We start from the raw sequence: 22,616 nt of genomic DNA on the forward strand, positions 1-22,616 counted from the left end.
AGACGTGGAGGAGGCCGTAGGAGGGCAACAACCCAGCAGCAGGACCGCTACCTCTGCCTTTGTGCAAGGAGGAACAGGAGGAGCACTGCCAGAGCCCTGCAAAATGACCTCCAGCAGGCCACAAATGTGCATGTGTCTGCTCAAACGGTCAGAAACAGACTCCATGAGGGTGATATGAGGGCCCGACGTCCACAGGTGGGGGTTGTGCTTACAGCCCAACACCGTGCAGGACGTTTGGCATTTGCCAGAGAACACCAAGATTGGCAAATTAGCCACTGGCGCCCTGTGCTCTTCACAGATGAAAGCAGGTTCACACTGAGCACATGTGACAGACGTGACAGAGTCTGGAGACGCCGTGGAGAACGTTCTGCTGCCTGCAACATCCTCCAGCATGACCGGTTTGGCATTGGGTCAGTAATGGTGTGGGGTGGCATTTCTTTGGAGGGCCGCACAGCCCTCCATGTGCTCGCCAGAGGTAGCCTGACTGCCATTAGGTACCGAGATGAGATCCTCAGACCCCTTGTGAGACCATATGCTGGTGTGGTTGGCCCTGGGTTCCTCCTAATGCAAGACAATGCTAGACCTCATGTGGCTGGAGTGTGTCAGCAGTTCCTGCAGGACGAAGGCATTGATGCTATGGACTGGCCCGCCCGTTCCCCAGACCTGAATCCAATTGAGCACATCTGGGACATCATGTCTCGCTCTATCCACCAACGTCACGTTGCATCACAGACTGTCCAGGAGTTGGCAGATGCTTTAGTCCAGGTCTGGGAGGAGATCCCTCAGGAGACCGTCCGCCACCTCATCAGGAGCATGCACAGGCGTTGTAGGGAGGTCATACAGGCACGTGGAGGCCACACACACTACTGAGCCTCATTTTGACTAGTTTTAAGGACATTACATCAAAGTTGGATCAGCCTGTAGTGTGTTTTTCCACTTTAATTTTGAGGGTGACTCCAAATCCAGACCTCCATGGGTTGAAAAATTTGATTTCCATTTTTTTATTTTTGTGTGATTTTGTTGTCAACACATTCAACTATGTAAAGAACAAAGTATTTCAGAAGAATATTTAATGAACTCAGATCTAGGATGTGTTATTTTTGTGTTCCCTTTATTTTTTTGAGCAGTGTATATTCTCCGTTCAGCACTGCAGTTATATGTTAAAAAGCCTTTAGTGGTGTATATAAGTGGAAAAAAATATATATATTCACCGTTCAGCACTGCAGTTTACAGTGAGGAACAGAAGTATTTGTTAGTTTAGTTTTTAAAATATTTTATTTTGAAAACATAAATGTCATCTTCATATACAAATAAAGTTACTTCAAGGCGTGCTCAAGCACAAGGCGGCATAGAATCTGACATATACATGCTCATGTTACAGCATTAGTTTTATAACAGAACAGAAATAAAAACAAGCAAGAGAGATGACATCACATCTTTTTCAATATATTTCATAAGCAATGATAATGTTATAGGACGTTAAACTAGCAATCAGTTTGTATTGTAGGGCAACCATGAGGAACAGAAGTATTTGAACACCCTGCGATTTTGCAAGTTCTCCCACTTAGAAATCACGGAGGGGTCTGAAATTCACATTGTAGGTGCATTCCCACTCTGAGTGACAGAATAAAAAATCAGGAAATCACATTGTATGATTTTTTAAGAATTTATTTCTCTTGCACTGCTGAACATAAGTATTTGAACATCTGAGAAACAGCAAGAATTCTGGCTCTCAAAGACCTGTTACTGTGCCTTTAAAAAGTCCACCTCTACTACACTCAATAATCTAACTTAGTAGCACCTGTCTGAGCTCTTTAAAGACACCTGTCCACCCCACAGTCAGTCAGACGCCAACTCCTACCATGGGCAAGACCAAAGAGCTGTCAAGAGACTCCAGAGACAAAATTGTAGACCTCCACAAGGCTGGAAAGGGCTACGGGGCAATTGCCAAGCAGCTTAGTGAAAATAGATCAACTGTTGGAGCAATTGTTAGAAAATGGAAGAGGCTAAAGCTGACTGTCAGTCTCCCTCGGACTGGGGCTCCATGCAAGATCTTACCACACCTCAGAACTACAAGGGGGGAGCTGGTCAATGACATGAAGAGAGCTGAGACCACAGTTTCAAAGGTCAAAGTCGGTAGAACACTACACCATCATGGTTTCAAATCGTGCATTGCACAGAAGGTTCCCCTGCTCAAGTCATCACATGTCCAGGCCCGTCTTAAGTTTGCCAATGCCAATCTGGATGATCCAGAGGACGCATGGGAGAAAGTCATGTGGTCAGATGAGACCAAAGTAGAACTTTTTGGTCAAAACTTCACTCGTTGTGTTTGGAGGAAAAAGAAGGATGAGTTGCATCCCAAGAACACCATCCCTACTAAGAAGCATGGGGGTGGTAACATCATGCTTTGGGGGTGCTTTTCTGCGAAGGGGACAAGACAACTGCACTGTATTAAGAAGAGGATGAATGGGGCCATTTATTGTGAGATTTTGAGCAACAACCTCCTTCCCTCGGTCAGAGCATTGAAGATGGGTCGTGGCTGGGTCTTCCAACATGACAACGACCCAAAGCACACAGCCAGGATAAACCAAGGAGTGGCTCTGTAAGAAGCATATCAAGGTTCTGGAGTGGCCTAGCCAGTCTCCAGACCTAAATCTAAAAGAACATATTTGGAGGGAGCTAAAACTCCTTGTTGCTCAGCGACAGCCCCAAAACCTGACAGATCTAGAGGAGATCTGTGTGGAGGAGTGGGCCAAAATCCCTGTTACAGTGTGTGCAAACCTGGTCAAGAACTACAGGAAACGTGTGACCTCTGTAATTGCAAACAAAGGCTTCTGTACCAAATATTAACACTTATTTTCTCAGTGTTCAAATACTTATGTTCAGCAGTGCAAGAAAAAGAAATTCTTAAAAAATCATACAATGTGATTTCCTGATTATTATTTTTTTATTCTGTCAGAGTGGGAATGCACCTACAATGTGAATTTAAGACCCCTCCATGATTTCTAAGTTGGGGAACTTGCAAAATCCCAGGGTGTTCAAATACTTCTGTTCCTCACTGTATATGTTGAAAAGCCTTTAGTGGCGTATATAAGATGAAAAAGAAAAATATATTCGCTGTTTAGCGCGGCAGTTATATGTTGAAAAGCCCTTAGTGGCATATATAAGTGGAGAAAGAAAAATATATTCACCGTTCAGCGCTGCAGTTATATATTGAAATGCCTTTAGTGGCGTATATAAGTAGAAAAAGTAAAATATATTCGCCGTTCAGTGCTTCAGTTATATATTGAAAAGTCGTTAGTGGCATATATAAGAGGAAAAAAATATATATTCGCCGTTCAGCGATGCAGTTATATGTTGAAAAGCCTTTAGTGGTGTATATAAGTAGAAAAAGATAAATATATTCTCTGTTATATTTTAAAAAAAACGATGCTAGTTTCCTACAAAGGTGTGCTGTTTGCTTGTTTGCAAATTTTGTGTTCCAACTTTTGCCTGAGTTCTGGATTTAACCCTTCACTGCCTGACTTAATCTCTGTACTTACCCTGAGCCACTGGTGTCTGTACTTACCCCCATATTTAAAGATGGCACCTGCAGCTAATTGACGATCGCGGACCTTCATATGCCGTGGTCAAATGTGAGCATGGCATCTGAGAGTGCTAGAACCTGGAAGCGTGCTCCCGTTCCATAAAATAATGTTAAAAAATAACATCATGGGATTCACCACATGCGATAAACACCCAAACTATTAAAATACAAAAAAGTTTTTGCAAATGGTGAATGGAGCAAAGGAAAAAAATTGCCAATTTGCTGTATTTTATCACTTTATTCACGTAAAAAATTAGACCCCACACATCTTAGTAAACTTGACTATAAAAAATGTTTTGGGGGTCAGAATATGGCAAAAAGAAAACAATTATTTTTCAAACATTTAGATTTTTTTTTTATATTAAAATTCAAGAAAAACTATACATATGTGGTATCGTCAGATTTTTTCTGACCTATAGAATGAAGAGCACAAGTCAATTTTTCCACATAGTGAATGCCGTAAAAAAACAACTTAAAACTGTGTCGGAATTGCATTTTCTTTTCCAATTACATTTGGAATTTTTTTTCCCACTTCCCCCTACATCCTATGTAATATTAAATGGTGGCATTAGAAACTACAACTTGTTCCACAAAAAAACAAGCCCTCATAGGGCTATGTGAACGGAAAAATAAAAAAGTTATAGCTCTGTGTAGTAAGGGAGTAAAAAACGAAAACAAAGCCTACTCCATGAGGCGCAAACCTTATGGTTTCTCTGCAGTAGAGTACAGATCGCAGTACAGCAAATAAAAATAGAAGATCAAAGGGCCAACGGCATAAAAGAGGGTATAGAGGGGTCCAGGGGGTCAGAGAAGTCTGGGGTGGGTGAAACAGAGGAGCCTGGAGGGCAACAGAGGAGTCTGGAGGAGATAGATAGGTCTGTAGGGGGCAGAGAAGTCTGGAGGGGAACAAAGGAGCCTGGAGCAGATAGAGGGTTCCAAATGGTATAGAGGGGTCCGGAGGGGGTAAACGTGTCTGGAGAGGACAGAATGATCTTGTAGAATGCTTTCTCTTCTCTCCCTGTTCTGAACACACACACTCTTATTTGAGCAAAGTGTGTATGTGTATGGAAGAGTCATAAAGCTAGACACAGGGAGAGCACAGAAATGGGGCGAACTACAGGAACCAGATATCAGACACTCAGCAATAGCCGTTCACCTTCTACAGCACAGACACCTGGTCCTGAGATGCAGCACGTGATCCTCCACAGGTCCATGGTCCAGCTATTTATTTATTGATGTGTCTTGATTTTCTGTTCTCCTGTCACGGTGCAGTGTGGGTGGGAAACTCCACACCGAGCACAGGAGGGAAGAGGGGCAGGATCTAGGCCTGGAAATAAGGGCAAAGGAGCAGGTCACCTCCTATAGCATCCCTAGTGCAAGTCCTGACTATCTATTAGTATGAACAGACCTCGATGGTAGGAAAGTTCATACACCGTAACCTAGGGCTCTAACTCACCCTGTAGGACCCTGGTAATAGTGCCAGGACTTGAGATGACCTGTTCCTTCACCAGAAGGATGAACAGGAGTCTCCCTCAGACCTAGATACAAAAGACAGGGAAATACAACAAATAAAATACAAAAGGGGAAGAAGATGACACTTCAAATGGAGCAAAGGAACCCTGAGATCCAACATCCAGCTAGCCCAGAGTCCAGAAACTGAAGCTATAAACCGCACCCCCAAGAGGGAGAAGCAGGAATAAATAGGAAAGGCTAAATGACCACACAAGCACACCTGAAGAAAAAGGGTGTGGCCATTACCAAAATAACACAGACATAAATTGATCCACAAGGAACTTTTCAGATCAGACCATGTGTTGCCCGTCTTCCTGATCTCCTGGCACTTGTCACGGGAACGTTTATGACAGTACATCCCCTTCTTTTCTGGTCCATAACCCTTCCAATGGACAAGATACTGAAGTCATCTACGGAGAACTCGAGAGTCAATTATTTTTGAGATTTGGAATTCCAAACTACCATCCACCATGACAGGAGCAGCTGGCAAAGAAGACGGCTTTAACCCCTTAAGGACCCAGGACGTACCGGTACGCCCTATTTCCCGAGTCCTTAAGGACCCAGGACGTACCGGTACGTCCTGACTTGAAATCTGTATTCCGGCGCCCCAGGGGTTAATTGGAACGGGATTTCGGCTGAAATCATTCAGCCGGCATCCCGTAACAATGCAGGGGGGGGTCATTTGAACCCCCCGTATCGGCGATCGCAGCAAACCGCAGGTCAATTCAGACCTGCGGTTTGCTGCGCTTTTTGAAGTTTCTGATCCCCACGGACCCTGACCGCGGGGATCAGAAGCTTTAGAGTGGCTAAAATCATTATTATTTTGGGGGGGGGTGTTGCAGGCGGTGGGGGCGTTGCGGGAGGCGGGCGGTGCGGCAGGCGGGATCGCGATCCCCCGCCCGCCTCCCCATGAACGATCGTTGGCTTCTAGTGGTTATACCAGGGTGCCAGCACATTGCTGGCACCCTGGTATAAACGGCTGACATCTGTGCAGATGTCAGCCGTTTAACCCTTTCCATACCGCGGTCCGTACGGACCGCTGTATGGAAAAAGTTAACTGTCATCGGTCAGGGAGCTCCCTCCCTCTCCATCGGGGGGCTGCTGTGCCTTTGCAGCCCCCCGATGGAGAGGGAGAGAGCCCCCAGAGAGCCCCCCTCAGCCCCGTGCTTACCCTTCCCCGTCTGCGAAGTTCTGAGCAGACGGGGAGGGTTCCCATGGCAACAGGACGCCTGCTCAGGCGTCCTGCTGTCCATGGTGCTGAACAGATCTGTGCTAAAAGCATAGATCTGTTCAGTGTAAGTAAAATACAAAAATCATATGTACCCTAAACTAGTACCAACAAAACTGCCACCCTATCCTGTAGTTTCTAAAATAGAGTCACTTTTTTGGAGTTTCTACTCTAGGGGTGCTTCAGGGGGGCTTCAAATGGGACATGGTGTCAAAAAACCAGTCCAGCAAAATCTGCCTTCCAAAAACCGTATGGCATTCCTTTCCTTCTGCGCCCTGCCGTGTGCCGGTTTACGGCCACATATGGGGTGTTTCTGTAAACTACAGAATAAGGGCCATAAATAATGAGTTTTGTTTGGCTGTTAACCCTTGCTTTGTAACTGGAAAAAAAAATATTAAAATGGAAAATCTGCCAAAAATGTGAAATTTTGAAATTGTGTCTCTATTTTCCATTAAATCTTGTGCAACACCTAAAGGGTTAACAAAGTTTGTAAAATCAGTTTTGAATAGCTTGAGGGGTGTAGTTTCTTAGATGGGGTCACTTTTATGGAATTTCTAATCTAGGGGTGCATCAGGGGGCTTCAAATGGGACATGGTGTCAAAAAAAACAGTCCAGCAAAATCTGTCTTCCAAAAACCAAACCGCGCACCTTTCACTCTACGCCCTACTGTGTGGCCGTACAGTAGTTTACGGCCACATATTGGGTGTTTCTGTAAACGGAAGTCAGGGCAATAAAGATACAGTCTTGTTTGGCTGTTAACCCTTGCTTTGTTAATGGAAAAAATGGGTTAAAATTGAAAATTAGGCAAAAAAATGAAATTCTCAAATTTCATCCCCATTTGCCAATAACTCTTGTGCAACACCTAAAGGGTTAACGACGTATGTAAAATCAGTTTTGAATACCTTGAGGGGTGTACTTTCTTAGATGGGGTCACTTTTAGGGAGTTTCTCCTCTAGGGGTGCATCAGGGGGCTTCAAATGGGACATGATGTCAAAAAACCAGTCCATAAAAATCAGCCTTCCAAAAACCATACGGCGCACCTTTCACTCTACGCCCCGCTGTGTGCCCGTACAGTAGTTTACGGCCACATATTGGGTGTTTCTGTAAACGGCAGAGTCAGGGCAATAAAGATACGGTCTTGTTTGGCTGTTAACCCTTGCTTTGGTAGTGGAAAAAATGGGTTAAAATGAAAAATTAGACAAAAAAATGAAATTCTCAAATTTCCTCCCTATTTGCCAATAACTCTTGTGCAACACCTAAAGGGTTAACAATGTATGCAAAATCAGTTTTGAATACCTTGAGGGGTGTAGTTTCTTAGATGGGGTCATTTTTGGGTGGTTTCTATTATGTAAGCCTCGCAAAGTGACTTCAGACCTGAACTGGTCCCTAAAAATTGAGTTTTTGTAAATTTCTGAAAAATGTCAGTTTGCTTCTAAACTTCTAAGCCTTATAACATCCTAAAAAAATAAAATATCATTCCCAAAACAATTCAAACATGAAGTAGACATATGGGGAATGTAAAGTCATCACAATTTTTTGGGGTATTACTATGTATTACAGAAGTAGAGAAACTGAAACTTTGAAATTTGCAAATTTTTCCAAATTTTTGGTAAATTAGGTATTTTTTTGTGCAAAAAAAATAATTTTTTTGACTTCATTTTACCAGTGTCATGAAGTACAATATGTGACGAAAAAACAATCTCAGAATGGCCTGGATAAGTCAAAGCGTTTTAAAGTTATGAGCACTTAAAGTGACACTGGTCAGATTTGCAAAAAATGGCCTGGTCCTTAAGGTGAAAATGAGCCCGGTCCTTAAGGGGTTAAAGGTTCAACATATCTCTTCAACAAAGATTTAGGGAACACATTATGAATTTTCAGGGCCTGAGGAAGTTCAAGACAAAAAAGCTACAGGATTAATAATGGCCGTGATCTTATATGGACCGATAAACCTTGGACCAACTTCCAAGGCGGTGCCTTCAACTTAATGTTTCTTGTGGACAGCCAAACTGAATCACCCACACTTAGGTCCGGACCATTCATACGTTTCAGCCACACGTTTATTCTTGTTGACCATATTAGTAAATAATATATAAGGCCGAAAAAAGACATTTGTCCATCCAGTTCGGCCTGTTATCCTGCAAGTTTATCCGGAGAAAGGCAAAAAAAACCTATAAGGTAGAAGCCAATTTTCCCCACTTAAGGGTAAAAAAATTCCTTCCAGACTCCAATCAGGCAATCAGAATAACTCTGTGGATAAACAACCCATCTCTAGTAGCTATAGCCTGTAATATTATTACACTCCAGAAATACATCCAGGCCCCTCTTGAACTCTTTTAGTGAACTCACCATCACCACCTCCTCAGGCAGAGAGTTCCATAGTCTCACTGCTCTTACCGTAAAGATTCCTCTTCTATGTTTGTGTACAAACCTTCTTTCCTCCAGACGCAGAGGATGTCCCCTTGTCAAAGTCACAGTCCTGGGGATAAATAGATGATGGGAGGTGGGGCTGAGCTATGTAACAGGATGTGGGGGCAGGGCTGAGCTAGGTAACAGGATATAGCGGTGGGGATGAACTATGTAACAGGATGTGGGGGCCAGGCAGAAGAGCTTTGCTGGTGCACGTGAAATCCAAAGGAACGCCCACAGATTCTCACAGGAGATGACAGCAGTGAGCAAAACTCATAGAAGAGCATTTCTGAGAGCAAGTGAAGCGAAGCTGATACCAGTAAACAAACAAGTGCAATTTTATTATGTGCTGCATTACAGTAAGATATGGGGCTACTGATTTTTAGTGCACAAAGGTGTCCATAGCCTTTAATGATCTAACGAGTCTTACTTGTTCAACCAGCAAGGTTAAATGTATTTCTAAAGTACTTTCAATGGCCCGTGGACGGCTAGAGCTGCACCTTGTGTTAATAACTGTATCAACTTGATTAATAAAGTAACGAATTATGAAAAAATTACATTTCAATCACAGAATAAGAGCTCATGCACACGGTCGTTGCCCCGCCGTGGCCGTATTGCACCTGATATATGCACCCTGCATCATGAATGCGGACCTATTCACTTGAATGGGTCGGCAAACCCAGAGATACGGTGCGGAAGCACGGATCGGAACCCCACAGAACCTCTACGAGTGCTTCCTTGGTGTTTCTGGCCATGCCTCCGCACCGCAAAAAAAGTAGTGCATGCACTACTTTTTTGCGGTGCGGACCATTGGATGCGGATCACGGACCCCATTTAACTGAATTGGTCCGCGATCCTAATGCAGCTGCCTAACAGTCGGTACCCGTGCATTGCAATTTGTGGTCTGCAGCACGGGCCCGGCCAACACATAGTCATGTGGCTACATTCACACGACCGTATGTGTTTTGGGGTCCGCAAAACACTGATCCGCAAAAAATATGGATGAACTCCATTTGGCATCTGTATTGCATCCGTTTTTTGCGGATCCATTGTAACAATGCCTATCCTTGTCTGCAAAAAGGACAAGTATATAACATGCTGTATATTTTATGAGGGGCTACAGAACGGACATACCGATGTGGACAGCACACGGTGTTGTCCGCATTATTTTCAGACCCATTGAAATGAATGGGTCTTCATTAGTGTTTTGTCGAGCACCAAAGTGCTCGTGTGCTCTGGCCAAACACATCGGTATACTCGTGTGCTCTACTATACACCTGAGCACAATGGAAGTCAATGGGAGAACCCCAGGCACCCCCTGCTTGGCAGAGAAGAGGGTGTCTGGTTCACAAAAAAAGGTTCGAAATTGGTTTGGAAACAATATTAAGAGAATAGCTGGATGTGTCTTGGACTCCTATTATCTACTACATACAATAGACAACCACACAGGCTATATGCCAAAAGCCAGGTATATACAAGCCATCAGTCTATTCATGAGACAGATGACAGGCTTAGTCAGCATACTTTACAATGGCAGCCTTGTGCACTATGAGACATTCCAAACCAGCTCTCATCTGACTGAGAGTCAGTAAGCCTCAAAGTTACTTCAGATCTGTTGGATGGCTTAGGTGGACCTGCGCAGCTAGATCAATATCATTAAGAAGACAAAAAGTTTTCTGATTGTCCTAATATAATATTCATTAAAAGATAGAAGGGTTTCTGTGGCTCACCAGACGGTCAGTATGGATGGAGGTGCTCTATCACGGTACACCTAAAACCGTAAGGATATGTTAAAATAGAAATAAATTGTGATGGCACACTCGCATTTGGGTTAAGTATGGGGATTTTTATTGTTATATAAGTAAAAAGTATTTGATGGTAATTGTTGGTATAGATATAAAAAAAAATATATATATATATATATATATATATATATATATATATATTAGGTACGTTAGGGTAGAGTATAGAGTCTATTGGACAATGGTATATAGTTCAATGGGTAATGATGGAGTAGGGTTCCCTGAAGTTGTAGTTAAAAATAAGAAGAATAAAAATAAAAATAAAGTAAAAATAAAATAAAATAAAAATAAAAATAAAATAAAAATACTGTCCAAAAAATGTTAGAAAATGTTCAAAGAGTTCTTTAAGAGGTCCTGGAATCGATATATATACAGTCCAAGAAGTTCTAATAATATATTGTCTGTCTTCAGTAAGATAGTGCTGTTCTTGAGAAGGGTGCAGTATATGCGTATATAAAATCCAATTGATAAAAATAGAACAAAAGTGCAGTGCAAAAAAATTGGAAAAATTGAGAAATTATTTTAAAAAATAGAGAGATACGTGCTCAATTGCAAATACTATGTTGTGCACAACAAATCAATGTTGCCATTTGGCATACAAGTGAAAAAATGTGTTGAGAATAGTTGCTGATACTGATACAGCTTTGTTAGGACCTGTGTTCACCGGATTACCAAGTGTTGGTGCCCGCCTTTTAAAGAGAGAGCGACTCTCCTAGCAGTTCTCCGATTCACTTGGATTTGGATGTGAAATGTCCCGGTATTATTATTACATATGTCCGTTATTGTGGGCAATATAGCATATGTAGTTAATGGAGGAATAATAGAAAGAAGAGATTTACTTTACCCCTCTTCAGTTGGTTACGATATTTTCCGTTCTGCAAGGACCTGCGTGGCGCCCCACGTGATCGCTTGCCTTACCGTGTGATGCTGCACGTGATGATGATGCAGTCTGGCGTCACACGATGCTTGCTTTCTGATTGGCCAATCTCCTTCTCTGCGGGAAATTTAAAGATATCACGGTGGCATGTATTTCCTTCCGATGATTTTTAGTTCGCTATGGTTAATTTCTTTATGGTCCTCACTGCTTCTCTTGACCAGACGCATTTCGGGACACTTTCTGGTCCCTTCCTCAGTGGTCACGTAGTGGTGAGTCCGGAGCAAGTGAGGGTTTATGTGCGTTCTTCTTTAAGGGGTGTTGCCCAAATTTTGTTGGGTTAAATATAAGTCCTGGACTGGATTTTGTCAGCAGTCAGGTGAATTTGTATCCGCGCAATTCATTCTTGGGGTCCCACAAAGAATATGTTTCTACAATAAAGATCTTTGTCTATAAGTTAATAAAGGATCATAGATTTCCACTAAAACTTGTTATATTTTATGTGCGGTTTATTTTTGTGCGGTTTCAGTGCGGTTTTTTATATTTCAGTGCGGTTTCAGTGCGTTTTATTTAAAATTTATGTTATTTTGTAATTGACTCATTTGTGTTGTAGATATGTTCCTGTCGTGTTTTTGTGTAGTTACAGTCCGGTTTCAGTGCGGTTTGTTTTAAAATATATTAAAGTGCGGTTTCAGTGCGTTTTTTTGAGATTTGTGTTGTTTTGGGATTGAATCATTTGTGTTGTAGATGTATGTATGTTCTTATCCTGATGGTCCATATCGATTAACCCTAACAAATGTTTGTGGTCTTTGTAGTTGTCTAGTTTGGTAACTGTTTTTCTTTGGGTTTATTGTTTAGGTAATTCTTTGAATATGTTCGAAGATATACGTAGTTTGTGCTTTGAATGATCTTTCACAATATGTTTTTCAAGTTTAACCTGCTGGATGATCCTTATCTTTCTTTTTTGTTCATTAGCTTAATCTGGTTATTCAGATTGTGTATAGATGTGTCGTTAGGGAAAGGTTTTTTTTGGGTAATGTTCACACGGTCCTTGCGTTTATGGTGCGGTTTCTGTGCGTTTTATTTAGGTTTATGCTTTCATGTGGTATTTATGTGATGTCTATGCCTCTATTGGGAATTATCTTTTCTTTTTTCTTTCGTATTGTGGGTCTGATTCTTTGTCTTTTCATTAGTAATTGTCATTATAGTGATCTTTTACGCAGGGATTTTGATTCCATATATATTATTAGTCTCAAGGGCTTCATAGTGGGGATGGGAGGTGTATATGGGAGGTGTATATGGGGGAGGGGCCTCAATAGGAGAGGAGATAGAGGTGCTGGTAAAACAGCCTGACCTCTATTTCTCTTTCCCAAAGAGGCACATCCCCATTTATAAGAATCCAAAAATTTCTAATTCGGCGTTTAGACCTGCAGGCATTAGGGTGTCGAATTCATAGATTCTCTTAGATTCGTGTCGTGACATATTGTTTATATGGTTTCCTCCTCTCCAGGGTTTGTTGATTTTTTCGAAGGCTGTGAATTTAAGAGATGATGGGTCACTATTGTGGTGTGTTTTGTAGTGTTTGGATAATGTGTGTTGTTCGTATCCTTTTTTAATGTTTGCTATGTGTTCCGATATTCTTTTCTTCAGTTGTCTTTTTGTCCTTCCAATGTATTGTTTATGACATGGGCATTCCAGTATGTATATGACGTCTGTTGTGTTGCATGTAAGACATTCCTCTATCCGTATTTTAAATAGGTTTTGTGTGGAGCAGACCTGTGTAGTTTTTTTGGGGAAATTAGTCACTCTGCAATTACTACATCGTCCACATCGAAAGAAGCCCTTAAGGGAGAGCCAGTTATTTTGTGGTTGTTTTGTTTTTTGTTTTATTGTAGGAGCTATTTTTAGTCCTAGGTTGGGGGCTTTAGTGTAGACTATAGATGGTGTGGTGTTTAATAAGGGGCCTATGATTTTGTCTTTAAGTAAGTGATGCCAATGTCTATTGATGATTTTGGCAATGGTTTTGTGTTGGGCATTGTAGGGTAGGATCAGTCTGGCTTCTTCTTTTTGTTGTATATCTGTCTCTTCTTTTTCTCTGAAAAATTCTGATCTGTCCATTTCCTTAACTCTGTCTAATGCGTTGTCTAATAGTTTGTATGGGTATTTTTTATTTGCAAATTTCTGTTTCATTTGGATGGCTTCTTCTTCGAATTTGGTGTTAATGGTACAATTTCTCTTTAGTCTTCTACATACAGTCCAATATATTATTAGAACTTCTTGGACTGTATATATATCGATTCCAGGACCTCTTAAAGAACTCTTTGAACATTTTCTAACATTTTTTGGACACTATTTTTATTTTATTTTTATTTTTATTTTATTTTATTTTTACTTTATTTTTATTTTTATTCTTCTTATTTTTAACTACAACTTCAGGGAACCCTACTCCATCATTACCCATTGAACTATATACCATTGTCCAATAGACTCTATACTCTACCCTAACGTACCTAATATATATATATATATATATATATATATATATATTTTTTTTTATATATTTTTATATCTATACCAACAATTACCATCAAATACTTTTTACTTATATAACAATAAAAATCCCCATACTTAACCCAAATGCGAGTGTGCCATCACAATTTATTTCTATTTTATAATATTCATTAACCTTTCTATACAGTTTTGTCATGTAAAAACTAATTTGCATAAACATGGACATATGGGAAAGACATGCAAATGAGCAGAATCTGCCTAGTTTTTCAGCTGAAAAACCATTTGCATGGAAAATTTGCGTTCTACACTACTCATAAACAGCGCCTTCTATTGGTTTCATAGTCTTATGACAAGACGATTACTCTTGTAATAAGACTATGAAACCAATAGATGGATTTGTTCATGAGTCAGAACAGCGCCATCTATTGGTTTTATAGTCTTATGACAAGATTATTAGTGTAGCCTTTTGCATGGAAAATTTGCGATAAAAATTTGTGATTAGAATATTCGTGATCTACACTACTCATGAATAGCGCCATCTATTGGTTTCATAGTCTTATGACAAGACAATTCCTCTTGTCATAAGACTATGAAACTAATAGATAGCGCTTTTCATCTTGTTTGGGCGCTAGTAAGTGGGGCACACTGCTCGACAGAGTCCACACATCATACACCATGTAGCACTCATGAAACCAATAGATGGTGCTATTGCGTTAAGAACAGCGCCCTCTATTGGTTTCATAGTCTTTTGACAGCAATATTTGTCTTGTCATAAGACTGTAAAACCAATAGAGGGCGCTGTTCATAACTCAATAGCGCGATCTATTGGTTTTCATAGTCTTAAAACAAGGCAGATTCTGGTCATTTGCATGTCTTTCCCATCTGCCCATGTTTATGCAAATTAGTTTCTACATGACAGGTTGTGCACTCGTGCTATAGAAGGTGTAGGCCCAGGCTGTCTATCCCAGGCGCTCAGGCTGGACGATACATCTGTGGCAGTCACTTCTCTCGTACTCTGGACCAGCTATTGGCTTACTTCCAGACAGATTGTTGCCCCAGAATTGTGCTGAAATGTTGGCACAAATGGCGCATCTCAGGCATCACCCCCTGGTCAAGCATTTCAGAAGAAGGTGTACAACCCCTATGTGCAGCCGGTTTGTGCCCTTTTTTTTACACAAATGTTTGGTGCAGACGCATTAGTAAACGCATTAGTAAACGTTTGCCAGTGTTTGCTGTGTGCGGCAGGACGTTTTATTGGACCAGGGGATCTGTGCGGTGCCAGAGCTCTGATCTGGTATACATCAACCCCCCGATCAGTGCTGGGTTACAGGGGTTGGGCAGTGTAAAGATAGCGATGAGCAGGCTGAGCGCAGCGTGGGAGAATGTGATGACAGGAGAATCAGGAGGCTGTGTGTCCAGCCAGGCCCCAAGTCCCTAAAGTAGGGAGGCATTTATTGATGAAAAAAATGCTCATGTTTTTACTGTTCCCCTCTCTGAAGATTACAACTCCCAGCATGCCCTGTCAGATGCAGACCTTCAGGAACTGCTGAGAGTTGTAGTTTTGCCATACTCCTAGGCCTCTTCACACCATGTATACAATTTTTTTGCTCCTAGCCATCCCAGGGCCATTACTTTTATTTTTCCATTCATATAGCTGTATGACGGCTTGTTTTTTGCGGGTTAAGTTATACTTTTTAATGGCACCATTTACGATTACATACAATGTACTGGGAAATGGAAAAAAAATTAAATGGCATAGAATTATAAAAAAAAAAAAAAAGTTCTGCTACAGTTTTATGAGTTTTGTTTTCACAGCATTTTCTGTGCGGTAAAACTGACTTGTTACTTTCATTCTCTGGGTCAGTGTGATTACATCTATACCACATATGCTTAGATTTAATACTGAAAAAATAAACTTTTAAAAAATCGTTAATTTCTAACGATAATTTGTTTTCCGTTAGTCCTAACAGCAGCACAGATGGGGGTTAACTGCCCCCTGTGGACTGGTAGGACCGGCGGAATTTTTAATGAGCCCAAGAACCAATAAACGATCTTCAGCTCCCTGAAAGGGAGGAGATAGCCCCCCAGCCCACCGTGTCTTTAACAAGCATAATGTACCTAGGGTGGGAAATTTGTGTGCTGCTGCTAGGACTAAGGGAAAACAAATTATCGTTAGAAATTAACAATTCCCTTACGTCCTACCAGCAGCACAGATGGGGAGATAGCAAGAAGAATCCCCTAGGGAGGGTCCTCATGCCTGGCAGAACTAAGAACTGTCTGCCCAAAAGCCGAAAACTCTGCCACCCTAGCATCTATCCTATAATGGGAGATGAAGGTTGACTCAGAGCTCCAGGAAGCCGCCTTACAGATCAACTCTAAGGGGAGAAGACTTCTCTCCGCAACAGAGGTGGAGACAGCCCTAGTAGAATGGGCCCTCACAAACTCCGGAGGATCTAGAGATTGGGAGACGAAAGCCTCCCTAATGGCTTCCTTGATCCAGCGACTAATGGTAGCTTTAGACGCTTTACGGCCTTTAGACTTACTGGCAAACAGGATGAGGAGATTCTCATCTATCCTGAACTCTCTGGATCTATCCACATAGACCTGGAGGCACCTCAAAATATCCAGCGGGTGTCTGGCTGGAGTATCAGAGGAGGAGGCTGAAAACAAAACTGGTAAAGAGATTACCTGGTTAATATTTTGGAAGGTTGGAACCTTAAGCCTGAAGTAGGGTAAAAACTTCAGGAGTACTCTGTCCTGCAAGAAGATGATGTAAGGGTGAATTGCAGAAAAAGCCTGTAGTTCAGAGATTCTCTTGGCTGAAGCTACAGCCAGAAGAAAAACCACCTTTAAGGTAAAAAATCTTAATTCTACCTCCTCCAACGGCTCAAAGGGGGAAGATGCTAACCCCCTGAGCACTACTGAAAGATCCCACTGGGGAATAGGTTTCAGTATAGTAGGCTTTAGTCTTTCAGCTCCCTTCAGGAAGCGTTTGATGAGTGGGTCCCAAGAATGCGGCCTGTTAAGACAGGCCGAGATGGCACATATCTGTACTCTCAAGGTAGCTGGAGAGAGACCTTTATCTAGTCCATCCTGAAGGAATTGTAATATCGCAGAAAGGGGCGGATCTGCAGACGCCACCTGTTTGGAATCACACCATCACACGAAGATTCTCATAATTCTGGAGTAGGCCTTCTTTGTAGACTCTGCTCTGGAATGCGACAAAGTTCTCAGGACCGACTCGGAAAGCCCTTCTATGTTGGGAAGGGACTGATCAACCTCCAGGCTGTCAGGTTGAACCTGTGCAGATCTGGGCAGAGGTGAGTGTCCCACGACACCAGGGTCTGCTCCGGGGGGAGCCTCCAGTATTGTCCCCGACTCATCTGAATTAGCTGGGTAAACCAGGATCTCCTGGGCCAGAATGGTATGATGGCTATTACCGAGGCCTGATCCTGACGGATTTTCGTCAATACCCTCGGTATCATGGAAAACGGAGGGAAGATGTAAGCCAGCCTGAACCTCCACGGTATCGACAGAGCATCTATCGCCAGGGGGTTGTCTTCCCTGTAGAGGGAACAGAACCTCGACACCTTGGCGTTGAACCTGGTCGCCATGAGATCCACCTCTGGCATACCCCATCTGTGAACTAACTGCCTGAGATCTCCGGATGCAGAGATCACTCCATGGTCGGTAATCCTCGACTTAAGCGGTCCGCGATCATATTGAGGGAGCCTCGAATATGAGTGGCAGATAGATGGGAAAGGTTCGTCTCTGCCCACCGAAGAATTACCCCGATCTCTGACAGAAGGGGCAATGATCTTGTGCCTCCCTGCTTGTTTATGTAGAGAACCGCAGTCATATTGTCTGACTGGACTTTCACTGCTTTGCCCCGGATCTGAGGGGCGAAGTGAAGGAGGGCTAGCCGGATAGCTCGCATCTCGCGAAGATTGAAGGAGAGACGCCGCTCCAGAGGAGACCAAGATCCCTGCACTGGGGATCCGTCCAGGTGAGCGCCCCAGCCTACAAGGGACGCGTCTGTAGTCAATATGAGCCAAACTGGTTGGGTCATAGACTTCCCTGCTGGCAGATGGAACCACCATCTGAGGGAATTCCGGGTTTGACTGGACAGGGAGCACAGGGAATCTAGCCCCGCAGGGCTGCCGTTCCATAAATCTAAGACCTCCGACTGAAGAGGACGGAGGTGCCATAGCGCCCAAGGGACTGCGTCCGCAGCCGCTGACATGAGCCCCAGCATCTTCATGAGAGTTCAGATGGAGACTCGACGAGGGACGTAAAGAACCCTTGCCAGGTCCTGAATCCGCACTCTCCTTTCTAGAGTCAACTGGAGGGACATCTCCACAGAGTCGACCACGAATCCTAAATAATGGATTGAAGTCGATGGGCTCACATTCGACTTCTGCCAGTTGATAATCCAGCCCAGGCGGAGGAGAAAGGAGATTGCGATCTGAAGATGGTGGGTAAGGATCGGAACTGAAGAGGCTATGAAAAGCCAATCGTCCAGATAAGGAACAATAGTCAGTCCTTGAAGTCTCAAAGCTGCCACCACCGACACCACCACCTTGGTGAAGATAAGAGGGGCAGAAGAGATTCCGAAGGGAAGAGCGGCAAACTGAAAATGCCTGCGAACCCCTGAAATCTGGACCGCGATCCTGAGAAACTTCCGAGAGGCGGGATGGATCGGGATGTGGAGGTAAGCATCCTTGAGGTCCAGAGTAGCCATGACGTCCCCCGGGTTGAGGATGTGGCTGACAGACCTTATGGTTTCCATCCGAAACCTGGTTTTCCTTACAAATCGATTGAGGAATCTCAAGTCGATAATCATCCGGAGATCTCCCGTCTTCTTGGGAACCAGGAATACTGGAGAATAAATCCCTAGGCCTCTCTCCCTTGCCGGTACCTCCTCCAGAGCTCCCTTGGAGATATAGTCTTGTATGTAGGACTCTAGGATCTTCTGTTTGGCCGACCCGAAACTTCGCGTGGCGGTGAATCTTTCTGGGGGGAGAGAGATGAGATCTACCTGGTAACCGGCAGAAACTATACCCTGAACCCAGGGGTCTACAATCTGCTGGGCCCAAAGATGTTTGAAGTGGGAGAGACGGCCCCCCACGGGAATCTGGGGGAGGGGTACGGGAAAATCTAGAGGAGTGACTGCAGGGGCAGCAGGATTTAACCAAGAGCCCTGGGAGGCCCATAGTCAGGAGGGTTTCGCCTCCCTGGTGGGTTTGCAGGGGCGTCTCGAGGGTCTACGAGACGGCCCCCCATAATCTCTACGCCTAACCTGCTGCCCTGAACGGCCCCCGCGATCCTGCCTGGTGCGTCCCCGAAAGGGCTGCTGGGGGAGACTCTTCCCTTTTTTGTCAGAGAGTCCCTCCATAATTTTATCCAACTCGGATCCGAACAGCCTGTCCGGCTCGAAGGGGAGCCCACATAAATTAAACTTGGACGCGTTGTCCGCATTCCAAGGTTTCAGCCATAGTGGTCTACGGGCGGCTGAGACCAGGGCCATTGTTTTGGCTTCCAGCTTTAACTGCATCTGAGCGGAATCGCACAGAAAATCCATGGCCAGATTGACTGATTTGAATGCGGTCAAGATGCCATCCCGGGAAACGCTCTGGTCAACGTCTGTCTGAATTAGGTTCAGCTTGGAGCGTAGGAAGGAGGCAACTTCAGTAGCCGCAATGGATGTCGAGGCGGAGGCAGCGGCCGCCACGTAGCCCCTTCTTAGGGTGCACTCTGCCCTCCGATCTAAAGGGTCCTGCAGACTAGACCCATCGTCTGCTGGGACCAGAGTGCGCCTGGACAACTTGGCTATCGCCATGTCCACCTTGGGAATGGAACCCCACGATTCCACCAAGGGTTTAGCTATCAGGTACATAAGTTTAAACTTCCTGGTGAGGACTGGACCTTTTTCAGGCTTTCTCCACTCTGTGCGCATCACAGAAAGAAGGGTCTCATCCGCCCTAAAGACACGCTGTGTCCGGCCGGCGGGATCGGAGGACTCCCCCATGTCAACATCATGGTCCCCCGACCTGATGGACTTCCTGTAAAATATAGCGCCGCAATAAGCTAGAAAAGAAAAGAAAAGGCAAAAAGGGCAATCTCTTAGAAAAAACAAGAGAGTTCCATTCCATGCACACTTCAGCTCCCCAAAAGGGAAGCCTCACGCCAGTCCACCTGTCCAAAGGACAGAAAAAAACACGGTGGGCTGGGGGGCGATCTCCTCCCTTTCAGGGAGCAGAAGATCGCTTATTGGTTCTTGGGCTCATTAAAAATTCCGCCGGTCCTACCAGTCCACAGGGGGCAGTTAACCCCCATCTGTGCTGCTGGTAGGACGTAAGGGAACAATTTTTTTTCTTTGCATTGCCATTTTGGCACCAATAACCATTTTGTTTTTATGTCTATGGAGCTGTGTTAGGGCTAATTTTTTGCCGGACAATCTAGTTTTTATTGATACCATGTTGGAGACTGTTTGCTCACTTTTTATTTAACTTTCTCAAAACTTTTTTTTTTACACTTTTTAATAATTCCCCTAAGGAACTTGAAGAAGAAACAATTAGATTGTTTAGGCCCCCCAGAGCGTTTAGCTTGGGGGACACATGGGGGCAGTGGAACCATTTGTTTTAGTTAGGCAGGGTTTTTTTCTGTTTGTTTCTCTCTCACCCCCCCCCCCCCCCCCCCTGTTCGTTTTCCCACTTTTTTATTTTTTAGATTTACCTGAGGTAATTTACCTGGGACTGGTTCCAGCCGGCGGTGATTGGTGGAAGCGGTTGCTGGGGGAGAATACCGCTCCCTGATTCGTCTTCTGGCCTGCGGCGGGAAAGCTGTTGCCTTTAAATTGTAGGTCTGGCAGCGTTTCTGGGCCAGTTTAAGAAGACCGGATTTGTTGCTGGACCTGTATGATGGAAGCCCTCCTGCATCGCCTGATTGAGAAAGCTGAAAGCCCCGCTGGAGAAGACTGGCTGTGTGCCTGCCTTGAGTTGTCTCCGCTGCTGCCGCCTTCAACATTGCCGCTGCCCCTGCCTTCAGCATCGCCACTGCCGCCACTGTCCATGATGCATCCGCTGCCCTCTTCTCAGCCGTGTGCAAGAGGCCTTAAGGAGAGGATTTGGCGCTCTAAATATGTGGATATTATGTCACTTTTGCCGTCAGCTAAAGAGCAGGTGTCTGGTGCTGGCAAGAAAGATGAAAAGGTAGAGGAAAAAAGGAAACATTTTTTGCCCAGGACATTTAATAATTGGTTACAAGCTTTTTTGTGTTTATTCAGCGATATTGGGTGAGAAACACCCTGAACTTTGTTCTGGTTTGTTTCAACATCTGGACATTATCAGTGAAGCTTATCGTAATTTCGGTGGTTTAGCGTGGTTTCAATACGACAAATCTTTTCGTCACAAATTAGCAGTTTATCCTTCCCTTAAATGGGGGGTAAAAGATATTGGATTATTGGTTAATTACAGTTGCCCCAAAAATCCTTCTCAACCTACTATGAGGAAGGTCCAAAAAGAAGAGCAGAGATCCACCTTCCAATACAAAACGTGGCAGCTTTTATTGAAGTAGTGCATTAAAAAACAAAAAGTAAGTCCATGTCTATGCGTTTCGGATCATAGCATAGCATACTTACTCATGACAAGGTTAGACTACACAGGCTTGGATTTATATAGTGACCAGCTGAAAAAATCAGGTGACCACAATTAACCTTAGCCACACCTTCATGTGTGATGAAAAGATTTTGTATTGGAAGCTGGATCTCTGTTCTTCTTTTTGGACACTGTCTTCACACTATGTTCCCGGCGTGTTCTTTGCTTCCATCATTATTTATAGCCAGGTGAGCGCACCTCCTTTTCTTTTTTGCTTACTATGAGAAAGGGGGTTTGCTTTGCCTTTAACAAGGCAACTTGTAAATGGTTAAATAATTGCCATTACAAACACGAATGTTCCTTTTGTGGTGGAGGACACCCCATGGTTCGTTGCTTCAAAAGTTCCCATATTCGCCTCACAAAATGTTTAACAGAAGATTTATCAATTTGGTATGAATTTTTGGATGTTTTTAATGGTGCAAGTTGTTGGCAGGAGGAATTTTTAGATTCCGTCGTGCTGGGTCTTTTCATGGATGCAGCTGGTAGCTGCCATTATGGCGCATTTTGGAATGGTAGTTGGTCAGCGGAAAAATGGCCTGTATCCTGGGTTAATTCTGGTGTTACTACTGACATAGTGCTTTTAGAACTTTTTCCTTTAGTGGAAGCAGTAGTCACATGGGGTGCTGAGTTAAAAAATAAAAGGATTTTTACTCCATACGGACAATAAAGGAGTTCTTTTTGCTATAAATACTTTGTCGACCAAATCTGAGCTAGTAGTGAAATTATTAAGACACTTGGTCCTTTTTTGCATGCAATGTAATATTTGGATTAAGGCAAAATATGTTGAAGGTGCATCCAGTAGCTTAGCGGACTCTTTATCTCGTTTGCAGCTCGCAAAATTCCGGGAAATTGCTCCGGATGCAGAGCAGGAAGGGATCCCTTGCCCTCGTCATCTTTGGGACCTTATTTGGGACTAATTTCTGCTAATATTAAAGGTTCACTGGCGCCAAGAACATGGGCTGCATATGCAGCCGCATGGAGGGACTGGTTATTGTTTAAAGACTCGTGTCAGGTTGATGCGAAGTGTGACGATGTTAGTTTA

General features: G+C 43.5%; 1 protein-coding gene across 1 annotated transcript in view; it reads left to right on the plus strand.

Moving 5' to 3' along the window:
• LOC120992025 (zinc finger protein 850-like) overlaps positions 1–22,616 on the plus strand; it is a 205,453-nt gene that overhangs the window by 156,676 nt on the left and 26,161 nt on the right. The window contains exon 6 of the mRNA XM_040420788.1: positions 196–201. Coding sequence (XP_040276722.1) covers positions 196–201 — 6 coding nt within the window. The remainder of the gene's footprint in view (positions 1–195; positions 202–22,616) is intronic.

Source organism: Bufo bufo, chromosome 2 (genome assembly GCF_905171765.1).
Source record: "Bufo bufo chromosome 2, aBufBuf1.1, whole genome shotgun sequence".
NCBI lineage: Eukaryota > Metazoa > Chordata > Amphibia > Anura > Bufonidae > Bufo > Bufo bufo.